The sequence below is a fragment of the Melanaphis sacchari genome, unplaced genomic scaffold (genome assembly GCF_002803265.2).
Source record: "Melanaphis sacchari strain LSU unplaced genomic scaffold, SCAv2.0 Contig28_pilon_pilon, whole genome shotgun sequence".
In the NCBI taxonomy this organism is placed as follows: Eukaryota; Metazoa; Arthropoda; class Insecta; order Hemiptera; family Aphididae; genus Melanaphis; species Melanaphis sacchari.
In genome coordinates, this window is record NW_020271162.1 from 138,570 (window position 1) to 154,234 (window position 15,665).

The 15,665-nt window shown below is 24.5% G+C and overlaps 1 protein-coding gene across 2 annotated transcripts in view; it reads left to right on the forward strand.

Moving 5' to 3' along the window:
* The window catches only part of LOC112595620 (arrestin homolog), a 37,423-nt gene that overhangs the window by 17,905 nt on the left and 3,853 nt on the right, over window positions 1–15,665 (forward strand). For both annotated transcript variants that reach the window (XR_003114730.1, XM_025340896.1), the window contains exons 6-7: window positions 5,996–6,142; window positions 12,895–13,024. Coding sequence is in view for 1 of the 2 variants with exons in the window: in XM_025340896.1 (XP_025196681.1) it covers window positions 5,996–6,142; window positions 12,895–13,024 (277 nt within the window). In the remaining variant the exon portion in view is untranslated. The remainder of the gene's footprint in view (window positions 1–5,995; window positions 6,143–12,894; window positions 13,025–15,665) is intronic.

The window sequence follows — 15,665 nt, forward strand, 5'->3', positions numbered from 1 at the left end:
TCAAAATCCATCTTGTTTGCATAATACATGCGTGTATGTCGTGGCGATCGCAGTACGCTATAGGAAACAAATAATAAACAGCAATTTCTCACGTTTTATTTAAAATAGTTTAAGACTTTTGAAATACCTTTTTTTTTTGTACATAATTTTGATTCATTACAAAACAAAATTTTTGGAAAAAAAGTTATATTCTTTAATGACTTTGCTGTAATCATTTTTTTAGTTCCTTACGTTTTTGAATTAAAACTTACATTTTTATTTCATATTCTGAAGCGATATATTTTTTTGAAGACTACATGCATAAAAAATGAACTTTGGACGAATAATAATTAATTAGTTATAACTTATAAGTAAGGTTTGAATTTGTATGAAATATACAGTAGTAAAATATGCATTTAATTTTGTTAAAATATGCAATAAAAATATTGTAAAATATACAACGAATTTACCAATAATTTCCAAACTATTATTATGTAAAATAAAAACATACTTTAATTTTAAAATAAACTAAACAAAGTTACATAATATGTTTTATTAAATTTTAACTCATAAATAACTCATAGCATTTTTACATGTTTTTCCTGTCATTGGCAAAATCACTGATTTCATGAAATTTAAATGAGAAACGTAATGTGATGTGACAACCTTCATCACTGCTTTTATTTAAATATACTCAAATACCATAAAACAAAATATTTCAAGTTTAATTTTTAAAATATGAAATAACATGCATATTGTTATACTAAAAATATATAAACTCGTAAGAAATTTGATTTTATGCATCAAAATTATCAAGAAAAATATTCTGCTTTGGGATAAGAAATTAAAAATATAATTTATCGTTCAAAAAATGATGAAAATTTATATTTTTTTAGAAAGTATTGTACATATCTATTGTTATGAGTTCAATTTATATATATATATAAATATTTCCAAAACCGTAATTTTACTTTTTGAGATTATGTGTCAAATTTTAAAATATCACCTTCTATAATATTAGGTATTTTGCGTCGATACTGAATCTATTGTAAAGGCCTTAGATTATTTAATAAAATTAAAATATTTTATACTTACAAGATGCGTTGTTATATTGACAGATATCTATTACATTCAAAAATTGTGATTAAAAAATCAAGTTAAAAAATGTATTTAATTTTCAAGATTACTTTCCTGTATCAGTCCTTTAATCAATTATCCCCGTTTTAAAATAAAAATTCATCGAAGACTTGCCGGTAGGCAAGTTCATCCTACAATATAGTCTACCGTTCTATTATCTATTTCAGAAACATACTCGTATTTAGAAATATTTAATTAGTGAGAGGCAAAATGAAGCCACGAAGGTTTCGCCTCCGTTTATTTGTTTAAAATCATGAAATTTTTAATCATAGTTGATTATAACGTTCGATAATACCATGTAAATATTGTATATAAGTATACAACAAAACATACATATAAAATACTAATTAAAGAGTTATAAGAATACCATAATAATTATATTTCTAAATTTTCTTGACTTAAATTAATTCATCGCATATATTTCGCCTTGCACGTACGCATTATACGCAGTTGGTCAAAAAAAAAAAATTAGCGCATAATATGAATCGATATCGATACAATGCATATACTTTATACCAACCATGAAATTAATAAGGATTGTTTATAACTTATAAAGGTATAATCTTACCAACTGTTTAAATTAACGAACTTTTTCTTAAGACTATGTGATGTACATATTAAAAAACTAAAAAAACTAAAACTTTTAATTTTAATATTTTCTTATTAATAATTTATTATCGTTGTTATTAATTTACTGTAAACCTGCTTAAAACGTTCGTTATTATTATTAAATAAATAGATAAACTAACAAAAAATCTTCTTTCTTTTTTATTTTGACTGAATAATTTTAATACATTGAAAGATTTAACATTTCTAACAGGAAGTCAATTCGACCAGGTCAACCCTACCGCCTTCAACAGTCAATATACATAGATATGTAGGTGCAGAATTGGAGGTGTTGGTATAGTAGGTAGTAAATACGTCTCAGTTATAATAATAATAATAACAACTCAATATTGAAGAGGGTCGTCGACACTGACCGTATGAAATATATATATAAGAGCGAAAATTCGATATCCGAACGCGTATGGCGTATGTACCGCACGATTTGTGCATCCGCTAACTTGGCACATCTGTTGTCTAAAATAAATCATATCCTATACGACTATATGTACTCGTATATTAAACATTTAGTCGTCAACATATTGCCAATCGAAGCACGGGCCACTGTGTTATAATAATATATTATACATATAATACATAGGTACAGTACATAGTAAATTTTTATTTCTAAAAATATTTTATTATATACTTAAATTGTTTAAGTAACTTCTATTTCTATTGGTAAGTCTGTGGGTTGAAGTATTGAAATAGTATTTTTTAACAATCAATCTTTTAAAGTAAACGATATTTAAATACTTTTAAAGTATTTAGAATACTTTAAAATTACATAAATATTTGGGAAATACTTTAAATGTATTCTAGGACGTATAAAGTAAAATACTTTTCAAAAGTTTCAAAAATTTTTCACATTTTTATGGTTGATAATCACTAATCATATTATATTGTTTTATTTAAAATAAAATCGAATTATTAAACATTTATTTATTTATTTTATGTTTCATTTACAATTGTTTATTATTTGATTAATGTTAAAGTAAGTAGGTACTTATTTCAAGATTAAAATATAACAAATTTGTATTTATTTTTATTTATCAGTACAATTTTCAAAACATACTAATATACGAGGTTAAAATTTAAAATTCGTAATTATTTATACTAATAATTATTATTTTTACCTACTTGTAAAATTAAATAACTTATAAGTTAAATTATAAAAGTATTAAAACGGTATTTGGATTGTACTTAAATACTTTCTAAATGGATGTATTTTTATTTGTACATAAATACGATTTTAAAAGACTGTCAATAAATAATTGTATACATGATACATTATAATATTATTAGGTATGTTTTCAAATAATTTTACTACTAAGCGTAATTAACGTAGGATCAATACAAAATTATCGAATAAATAGTTAACACTTAATCTAAATATTTGGAATATTTTATCATGTATAATAATTATATACGGAATGGTGAAACATTTCAAGTCCGTACTAACAATATTTTTATAAATTATAATAAAATTACTAAAATTGTTATTTTTATTTAAATATTTTTACTTTGAATATTCAATATTCTCGAAATTTGAATTTCGGCCATGCATTAAAAATAATTGTAGCTTTTTCATCGCTCCATTTCGAATCCAAAATTTAATTTGAAATTAATACTTAGTTAAATTGTGTCTATTTGATAGGCAAAGTAGCAAATGAATGGAGAACATAATATAGTCATATAAAGGCATCTTCCAGTATGTTTATTTTTTTCTATACTCACTGAAACTTAAATATTTATTACTAATTAATTTCTCTTTTAAAATTTGAGTTTTATACATCAGAATTCTAAAACTATATTCTTAAAATATATGTTATTATTGTACATTAGAAACAAAACTCCTGTAGGTATATATTTCATATTACATGAGTTATTATTGTTTTTAACTTTCAAACATTTTTCGATGTTCAAATTTGTTTTTCCTCTGCGAGTATGTGACACCAAAACCAATAACGTACAAATAATTATTTTAAAAACATAACAGATACGCCCATAATAAAATGTATGTGTCTATCTATATGACTACCATTAGGTAAATAAATTGGTATTATTGTTATTAATTTATGGATTGTCTTAAAATGGTTATATAATAAGTACTATAGGATTGACTTGGCACTGAAATCTTAAGCACTGTTACATGTTTGATGTTGATTATATTATGTGATATATTAAGTAAGGTATATGAGTTTATACGAGTGAACAACAGATTCAAATATTATAATTAACTTTTCAGAACACACACTGATTAAACTTTAAAATTCATAAAATAGATTAATATTTTGTATTCTTGTGCTACAGCCGAGTTATGCACGATTCGAGTGACTTGCTGACATAATAACTTTAAGAATGATAAGGGCGTTTATGATTATATATATTACGTACAAATTTATGACATTAATATGTGAGCATAATAAAGTATATAGGCAAAATAAACCTTTATAGCTATATAATATATATATAACGTATGATACAATTGACTTTTGAACTCTCGACGTGTAATAAATAAATTTTTATTACTTATACAGTCGAAATATTTAATGAAGAGCTTATAAACATTGTATCATACATATACCATCATAAATTCTCTGAATCAATTAATGAATCAATATAACGAATAATCTTCGTATCATAAATATGGATTGTAAATGATCGTTGTTGATTTAATAACATCCTAATTTACTCAAATACCATATAAAATCGTATAATCGAATCATTTGTGGTTTTTATTTAAAATGTCGAAAAATAAGTGAATTATATAAAATATACTACGTGAAGTATTCAAATATGTTCAGGATTTTAATCATCATTAGACATAGGTAAATATTATTTATATACATTATATATATTATATGTATGAAAATGGAAATCTCTGTCACTCATGTTCTCTAAAAGTACACGTGTCCATAGGTACGCATCACACTTATCGGATGGATCGTATGAAACGGATTTTAAAATTATTTGTGTAGTATAAGTTATACAAGACCATAAACTGACCGGCAGCGAATAGATCGCACGTATCAGCCCGTCAGTAATACCGTCGAAATATATCGAAGGGGCAACTTTCTTGACTGGTGCGAATGACGTCATACGGATTGCCGATAAGTGGATTCGTGTCATAAAACTACCTACTCATCTAATTATTTTTATTTTATTATTATTTTTTTTTTTTCTAATGAGAGTAAATTGTGGAGTAGGTTTTATAGAATATTTATTTATTTATTTAAAATGTATTTCTGATTCTATAAGTTGGTGAAAAATCGAGCTATTATAGTTTTCTAAATAATTGGCAAATACGCACATAAAGATGTAATATATTTATTTTTTTCATCCGTGTTACCAATTTTTAGTTACTATTAAAAAATTAGTATTTTAATGAATAGTTTATGTAGTTTAATAGTATAAAACTTTTTTGTTATTTTTGGTTCACGCTGTTGAAACTTTATGAGTAATTGGTTTTTGGTTCAAAATGAAACAGAAATCAAATTTGAGTTGTTCAGTAAAACAGCAAAACAGCAAAAAAAAAAAAACATAAAATTTATTTTTTAAAAATGCTGTTGTTAAATAGTTAAAAAAAAGCAACGCCGAGTGATACAGCTATGTAAAGTTGATTTGTCGAAAATATCATCTATACACCAAAAATATTATTTATCTACACGCGTTACGCTAAAATATGTTAACAATTAAGTAACCAAATTTAACACAAATTAATTTTATATAAGTATATAAATAAGTATAATAAGACTATCGCTGACGTTTGAATGTGAGGTATGGACGATTACAGCACAGATGAAGAAAAGTTTTTTATTTTCTAAGAATAAAAAAGGTTTGTGGTGCTGTTTACACCTGCGAATTTAGAGTAGATACTGACATAAAAGAACAAATACCGAAATTTGAGAAATTACACAGTTTGATAGTAATCAACATTACATTATGGCACATTGATTAAGACACGCTAGGGTTTACTAGGACTTGCTATACGAAGAGATCGGCTGTGAGGGCAGCCATGAAATATTAACTAATTGGGAAAGTATCTAGAGGTAGAACAAAGAATTAAATGACGATTTAACGAAATAAGCTATAACTTCAAAGCGCTAGATGTAGGAGATTGGAGGAAAACATATTTTGAATAGAGAAATATGAAAAGCTGTGAGGGTGGTAGCAAAGGCTATCGGAGAGTTAAAATTTCTAAAAAAAAAATAAATTAATAAAACGATTATATATGTATATTATACAAGTATTTATGCGTGCTTGCTATTTTCAGGGAAGGATGTCCGATATTACCGGGTTCGTCTATGCAAAAGACTATAGCCATGTTGCCAACCCTAGAAAACGTCAAGGGGAGGTACGGCGTTGCACTGGAAGACCAGATCAACGAAAAACAAGAACATTCATTGGCCTCATCAGTCTTGTAAGTAAACATTATTATAAATATGTTAGCGTACATTATGTTCATCAAACATGTATAGGTTTCATAATAAAGGCGATCCCAGAAGGTATTATCTATGTTCGTATGTAATGAAATATGAAATCTAAATTTAGAACGATAAATGATGATGACCATCGCGTCTATTGTATATTATGCCTATAAATTATTGTTTATTTTATATTATAAACACACGTCATTACTGCCGTTCTATACGCGTATAATATGACCTACCTACATACTTATCGATGTTGACCGATGAACTGCCTTGTTATTTTACTGACACAATGCCGACAGCGGTGTAAATTAATATTCATCCTTTAATTTCCCAAGACAAATAAAGCCACTCGGGAATAGGTAGTTTGAATAGCTTCGTATAATATGCGTATATTAACCGCTACTGCTCGCATCCAGGCGATTCGGTTATAATTATACACATGCACGGAGTACGTACCGACGTTCGGTACAATATTATTAAAGTATATAGTTAGTAAACTTGATCTGTGAAGATACATTCGTTTTAGTTTTCAAAATCTTTGTATAAATATGAATTATATAAACATACAAGAATTTGCGTTTGGCCTTTATTGGACATTATAGACAATAGCATAATTTAATACTAATTTTATTTTGGTGAAGGGGACTAGGGTAACTTATTTTTAAAATTGTGTTGTCTAAATTGACATAATTAAATGCATTTAACTATCGTAATATGAATCCTATTTAAAAGACAATATATTATATCACACTCAATACATTTCTTAATAATTTTAAAACTTTAAAAAAAAGAGTATAAAAAAACTCTTAGAAAGTTTAAATTGAATGATCCTGTCTCCTTACATTTTAAATATTATTTAATAATAAATTATTATAAATTAAAATATATTATACCAAATGTTGTTGTTATTAACTTATAAGTGCGAATACCACGTTAAACCGTAGATTTCTAATTTACACATTCTGTCAAATTCTGAACTTCGAAGTTTATAAAAACAATTGTCGTATTAAATTTTAAATAATTTTTAAATATAATAATAAAATTTTATGAGAAAACCTTGTATTTATAAGTTCAAACTTTTTGATGTAAATATACCTAAAAAAATATTTGTTTGAATGTTTGGTAAATAATCAATACTTATCCATGAACACTTATATAGGTATATGTCGTAGGCCATATGGATAATTAATCTTTTTGCTAAAAGACTAAGCTCTTTGCAATGGGATAGCCCGTTTGCGAATTACTTATTATTTTTCCAAACAGCCTGCTGTTTTTTAGGCTCTTTGAATACAAAGTAATAGCAGTTAGGTCTTTTAAAAACTACAATAATTTTATGATAATAACCAATTGACTATTGTATTACTAGTTTTATTTTATATTACCAACCATATGTAACAACTAAACTACGAGTACTATACTTAAAAAATTAAACTGAATAATTATTATTTATTATTGACAAAAAACAATATGTAAAATATTTACTTATTGTTTCATATTGTTTTTTCATGGCATCTTGAGCTACACAGTACATTATTTTTTCGACAAGTGCATCTATTTGTTTTACACGATGTTTTACAAAAACATTTTAGATAACCCTGCCCTCCAAATTGCAAATGTCTCTTCGTTGTTTCTCTTAATATTATTATTGTATTTAATACTTTGTCAAAAAATTCTGCATCGGTTGTTTGTAGAACATTTCTGCTTAACCATGTATTTATAATTCCAAACCGTGTACCAATTTGATAAATATTATTTTTTTGTTGGCAACTTAGCCAATTATATTTGGAGTATCTAATGGTCCATGATCAATCTTTGGAACATTGATTAAAACGTAACTTTCAATTTCAATTATAACTAATTTCTTATCGCTAGTTTCTATAATTTTTTCTACAGCTTTTTTTTTATCAAAAGCTTCTACTTTTCCTATCTGATTTTATTTTTATTTTACACATGTGTTGCACAAATATTCTTTGTTTATGATAGACACTTCATGATATGCACATTTTACAGTCGTAAATATTATCATTTTCATTAGTTTTTTTGTTATATTTTTCATTATCTTCTTCTTCGTGACTATCTACTTTATTACTTACTTCAGTATTAATTAATTCATTTAAATATTTTTCTGTTGTAATTAACTGTAAGATATCATCAGGTAAATTTTTACTAGAAAGTCCTATTTTTAGTTCACTTTCAAATAATGCTTCATAAGGACTTTTGTTAATTATTAAAATTTCAAAAAAAATTCTCGTGAGCTACTAATTGAACAATTATATCATCTTGATTTTTTTTTTTTTTTTTTACCAAATATTTTGAACCACCAACTTCAAAATATCATATTTTTTAATCAATCTATATTGTTTACTGTTTTTTTTAGTTCCTGGTATTTTAAAAGCTGCTATTTCAGAAACAGCATAGAATATTGTAGCTATTGTCTATAGTTAGTTTAACTGCGCTTGTTTTATTTTTATAATAAGTAGTAACTTCGTTGTTGAATTTGTTCACTACTATTATATTACTGTCTTTTTGCAAAAAGAATTATTATCCATATACCATATGGTCTACGGCATATATAAATTATAGCGAAAAAATTAAAACAAAATCAATAAATCAATTTGTTTGACTGTTGTTGTGAAAATATTCCTGTTCTTTCTAATTTTTTTTTTTTTTTAATATATTATATTTTAAACATTCTCAAAGTCCCAAATACATCTAGTTTTCTACCAGAAACCATCCTTGAAGTTTAAAATTAAATATTTTTTTTTAAACGTTTTAACTGACAGACAAGAAATTAAATTTAAAAATACACATAATTTTTGTTAAACCAATACATTCATTACTCCGCTGAAAATCTAAAATTACAAAATAAATAATTATGTCGTTACAAGTAGTTTTGTATATAGCTAATTTTATGATTAATATTAATATTTTTATTAATGTCCTAAATATTTATTAACAATTTTCAATATTTACTGTTGTTATATGACTATAATACATTCTGATAGTGAAGGTTGTGATCTACAGATTACTGTTCGAAAATATATTTAAAAGCTGTTTTTGATTTCGAGTAGAATGATAAATGTATTGGATTTACAACAATGTGTAGTTTTTTTCTTTTATTTAAGTTGTATATATGAGATATATGAGATGTGACCTGTACTTTTTTTACCAAAGGTTTTCTAAAAGTTTTATGAAACTACTTTTTAAATTGAAACTGTCATCTATAGTACCTATAGTTACTTTAGAAAGGTCATTTTTTTAACTTTTACAACATTTTTCTAGTACTACAGGTTTACAAAAAACTGCAGAAGAAATTTAACACAGAAAAGTAACATTAATAACATCCCTGTTAACATAATCAATTTTGTTTCTAAGAAAATAATAACCCAAAAAAACTTAAAATATTCATTGGTTTTATGATTGTAGTTTAAATTATGTTGATATATGAATACATTTTGTCATCTCTAAATTAAACACAATATTTTGAAAAAAAAATATTAAGTTTTATTTTTACTTTGAATGATTAAAAATGTAGTTCAGGGTTATATACAGTATATTATGTTATTTTGGCTAAATAAAATATCTTTAATAATTAATTTTCATTTAATATGATGAACAATAAATACTTTTAAAATAGATAAATATAATTTTTTCATTTAATTTTAAGACTTTAAATTAAATGTAGGATTTTGTTTATATTATAAATAAAACATTTAAAATACATTGAAAATTTTAAATACAATTGATTCTTTTATAAATGTTTAGAATTTGAATCACAGTGAATTATTTTCATTTTTGGACTTCAATATTTTTAGATTTTTTTAATTACAGAATTCTTAGACGTTCTATATTATAAACGTACAAGACTCCTATTTCTCTTCCCCAGAATCCCGACAACAATATTAAAAAATATAGAAAATTTATTTTCTTGTGTGCTCTGAATTACATTCAATTAAAATATAATAAATTTAATTATAATTAACTTCAAAAAAATATTTTAATAAAAAAATTCAGTTGCTAATATTAGCAAAAAATAGTTAATTACTATAAAAGTGATAACTAATTATATTATTATATTATTTTTAAATTTATAAATGTTGATTTAAAATGATTTCATAATATTTTCCTAGCAAATAATTCATTTTTTTAAATTAATATGAAAACTATTGAAGAGATATTTTTTTTTTTTAATTTAGATACTCATAATATTTATGAGTTATATTTTAATTATCATACTTGAGATTTGTAGAAAAAATATTATAAATATTAGTTTTATTAGCACTTATATAATCTAAAAAAAAAAAAAATAAATAAATTAGTTAGATGCTTCTATCTGTAAATAAACAAAAATTATCCATTTCCTACTTCATAAGACATTTTTGATAGATAAATATTTTTAAGCAACGACTACTGTTTTGATAAAATATTCAGCATTTGGTATATTGAGACAATATTTCAATACATAAATTGATTCTCGTATTACAATTTACATATTATACTTTTATAAAGGTATTTAAATTTAACTCATCTGATAAACATCGTTACATTGTTACTCATTAATCAATTGTCTTAACTACATTATATTACGTAATATGATAATTTAAAACAAATTCCTCAATTTATAAATCTTATTAAATATAATAAACTAAGCTCCACTATAAAATTTAGTTTTCCAATGCTGTGATTTTTGATCATATAGTTTTAAAATTCATGATAATAAATAATAATAATAATACATTACATAGTATGATTGATCGTTTTTCAACACTTGCTCCGACGTAAACGAAACAAATTTAATAATTATTATATTGTAGACGCAAAATATATTATACAATATGGGTTATTAACATAATAAGTTGGGTACTACTATTGTCTAGATTGGTATAACTACCTATAATATAAAGCATAAGAAGTTGGCCCAGAATGTTGAACACAATCATAATTATTATCAGTGATAACATTACGAATTAAAACGAGTTACCTAAAACTGAAAGACGTCTACAACTTTTATTCGTACAAAATTATTTTCTAACGGTTAATACTCGTATTTTAGACAAACGTGATATTTTTTTAAGAGTCTTTCATGAATAAATAATTTATTATTGATACCTACATTATTTGTAAAAATCATATTACTCACCATTCATCAACATTTGATTTTAATTAAGAAATAATGTCCTATATTTGCATAGTAGAATCAAATAAATTATTTATTAGTCTCATTCGTTTTGAATGTTACAACCACACAAACACGGTATACCTATTTACATCGTTAAAGTAATAAAAAAAAAGAGAGTTTGAAATTTGAAGTAAATTTTTTAACTTAGCAGTGTAAATAAGTTTGGATCGGTAATAATAAATATTATATTGAGTGCAAAAAAACTATAAATATATATAAGTACTGTATAGTAGTACTTATTATTACAGAAAAAGAGAACAACATTTTAATAAACAAATAAAATTGAGGAAGTAAACTCTACTGTATAATAGGTAAACTCGATGCACTAACCTAGTCATTGAATAGATCACTTCATAATATAATCATTATATTTTAATGAATTTGCTAAATTTGAATTCATTATGATCAATCATTAGTACGATAAAAAATACTATTCTAAGCGAAGACAGTCTTTTGTCCTATATATTTCTGAGGATATTTTATCATATATAATGAATTTATATTTTTATAACCTTTAAGTTACTTATTTTTCCATCACTGCGTTAAATTAAACTAATTTTTTCCAACAACTTACATACGTTGTATAATATTATTTTATATGCTGTCATTAACGTTCAAATTAATACAGACGGTGTGATAAAGTTTGTCATATAAATAGTTAAAATCTAAATATTTTGAAAATGTGTGAAGTTAACAATAATACTATAGTACATTGTAAAGCTTCAAGTTACTATTAAAATTATTTTTTGTTTAAATCGTCGTTTAATTTCATTGGAATTTGAACTTTAAAGCTTCAAGTTACTACTAAAAATATTTATTGTTTAAATCCCCATTTAATTTCATTGGAATTTGAACTTAAAATGTCTTTAAAAACAAAATTGTACGTTTGTATTTTTGAAATGATTAGATTCTTTTAAAACAACTTATGAGAAACCTTATATTAAATTTCAAGTCCTATAAATTGTTGTAGTAAAAAAAATTTTACCTTGTCGAAAATACTTCAATCAAAACAAATCAAATTATCAGACTTGTATTTTCTGCAACTATCACGTCACATCTTGTTACCATAATATTTTATATACTGGAATACACTTAAATACATCTTACTTAAATTTTACTTAAAATATAATACATAATAAAAAAAAAAAAGTAATTTTACTCAAAAACTATATTACATTAATCTAAAAATATGTATACTTCGTGATTTTTTAAGAACTTAGAACTTTGAACCCTAGAAAGTTTAATAATTGATCATATTGGAAATATATTATAAATTATATAATACAAAAATAAAATACTTCGCAAGAGAACTCAAGATTGTGTGCACTGTGTCTACGTGAAATCCGTTCAGTTCTTTCAAAGTGTACATTCATTCACATAATATATTACTCTCCATAAATACGCGCACCGACTAGCTATTTATATGTTATGATAGATTACGCGTGTGCGTTACCTACTATCTATAATTTCACTATTAAAATACCTACTTAAACTAAATATGTACATATAATATTATGTATGTAAATAATAACGTACCACGTAATGTTAAAATGATTGCAGAATATCGAGTTCTGACATCAAAGACGTGTTCGGTATTATCGTATCATATTTGATCAAGGTCAAGCTGTACTTGGGCGCGCTGGGAGGCGAACTAACCGCCGAATTGCCGTTCCTCATCATGCACTCAAAAGTAAGTGGTTTTTTTTCATATTTTTTTATTGGTCTATTAAATATTACACTTTATCGGGTTTTTTTCTGTACACACAACATCAACACTACACCGACGTAGTATGTATCACCGTTGTGTAATACGGAGTTGAGATAATTATTTCGGAAACTACCAAACCATATCACATCACCTACATCAGATACTTAACGTATATTATAATACTTCTTACCTAAACTTTCTCGCGTATGGTCTCGAAAATTAAACCATAAGAGATTTTCGTTTGAAAATCAATTTTTTATTCTCCAATAATTACTAATAAGATTTTAATCACCTATTTATTTATTGGTACAATAACACATTTCGGTAGGATTGTATTGTGTTTTAATCTATATAATGTACGATAGCGCGTGTATTTAAGAATTAAGAGTAAGTATGTGTATTTATCGCATAAAACATAATATTTAATTTAATGGACCCGTTATATAATCTATACAAACTTTGTTCACTATATACATGACGTATAAATGAAAATCGTTATACCGTTTATAATAATGTTATATGTATACTTGTGTTTTATTTACATATTAATTACATTTTTTTATTACGTATTGAAAAGCAAAGCAGTATCTAGGTGTATACTTAAATGGTAAGGGTACATATAGGTAATAGATATTTTGCACACGAGGTTATAACCATAAAATTGCTGCAGCCATAACATTAATAGTTAGACGCATTAATACATATATCAACTTTTAATATGTTTAATACGAAAATAATTTATTATACTTTTTATAAGATAGATAAATAAAGTACCTAGTCTTCTTGTAAGTTCTTATTGAAATATTTTAATATTTACAATTTTATTATTGTACAATAAATATAATAAGTAATCCATATGAAATAATATATAGGGACAGGACAGCTTAATGAAGGGGAGAAAATTGTGCCACCATCTAGTTTGAGTTTTTTAAAAAAAAAAACCTTTTGAAATTTGTCCGTACCGTAGTAAGTCTTATGTTGTTTAATGATGGTAAGACGTGTATCAAGGGTGTAAAACTGTAAAATAAGCATACGTTGAAATTATTTTTTGCACCGTCGTTTGCCTGTTATAGTGTTATGCTTGAGGGAGTGGAACATTGAAAATTATAGCGTAGATACTCGCTTTGTAGGGGACACAAAAAGACGTGTCAAATTAATGTATTTCAACGAAAATGGTGAGTTTAACAAAACTTCTAATTAATTAAATAAACTCCAATAACATATTCAAACGTCATTTCTATATACAGCTATAATGTAGCTTCTTGAGTATCAACATTTTTTTAATTTTTATTATTAAAAATATAAAATATCACTTGGTTCCGATTTAAATTAGCTGTTATGAAAAGGATATTAATAGGTATGAAGGTGCGTACAATTAGATGAAATGCAATAAAATAATACAATACACTCTCGAAATTTTAGAATATTGTTTTGCGAGGTAATTTTTACTTAGGTAGTAATTTTAGACACTTGTCAGTTGTCACTTAATAGAAAATATATCACAAATAATAACCATCAATTAATATTATATAATTTAAATCATAAATTTATTCAAGATGTATCATAATTCTATATAATCGTATATGTATATGCATAAAATACCAAAATTTCAAAAATCAATTAATATTTTCCAAATGTTTAAGAAAAAAATAACCAATTTTTCAATATGTGTAATTATTGATAAATAATTAATGTTTTCAATAATGTAATATTATTGTTTTAAGCTAATACTTGGTTTATAATTAATATTATTTGAAAATTAACTCTTTAATCATAATCTTAATTTATTATTACAATAAGTATTTTTAGTTCACTATCAACAATATAAAAAAAAAAAAAATGTAAAAATTTGTTTTATAATTTTCTAAGCACTCAAGATAACCAATTTACCATATAAGTCTACGTATATATCTGAATGTATAATTAGTAATTAATAATTTCCATTTGCTCTTAATGTAAATATAGCCGTGTATACAGGAAACAAGTAAAAGGGAACAACAAAAGCGCGTATTCTGGTATTAATATAATAGTCGAGTATGTAATATTATAATACCTAAATTATGTATATTTCCTTGTATTATACTGCATTAGAATATCGGATAAAACTCGATACAGTACATAAAAAAATGGTGTATATATTATACGTATATGTGTATTTATTTATAAATCCGATTATTGAATAACAATAAATACGTTGCGAGTACCTACTTGATTTTTAGTCGAGTACTTAGCCAGATTTATGATGTCCTATAGCAACATCTTACAAATTTATAAGTATAAACTTCAATTAAGTATCATAGTATTTAATATAAAATACGTATTACATATTATGCATAAACGTATTACACATATTCTGCCGTGCTCAGCCAAAAATAGATACTTATCTCCAATTTTGGTCATTAAGATTTACAACATTTAATATTTCGGGTTTAATAATTATTTATTAGTTTTCTATTAATTTTAGAAGCTAAAATTTCGTATTTTCGCTTAATTTTGGTCTAAAATACATGTTTGAAATAATAACTTTAAGGGTATATCCAAGAATTTTTATAAAACAGAAACATAGTCACAGCAAAAATCCAAATAAACATCAGAAAATGGTTTATGACATGAAAATTATTAG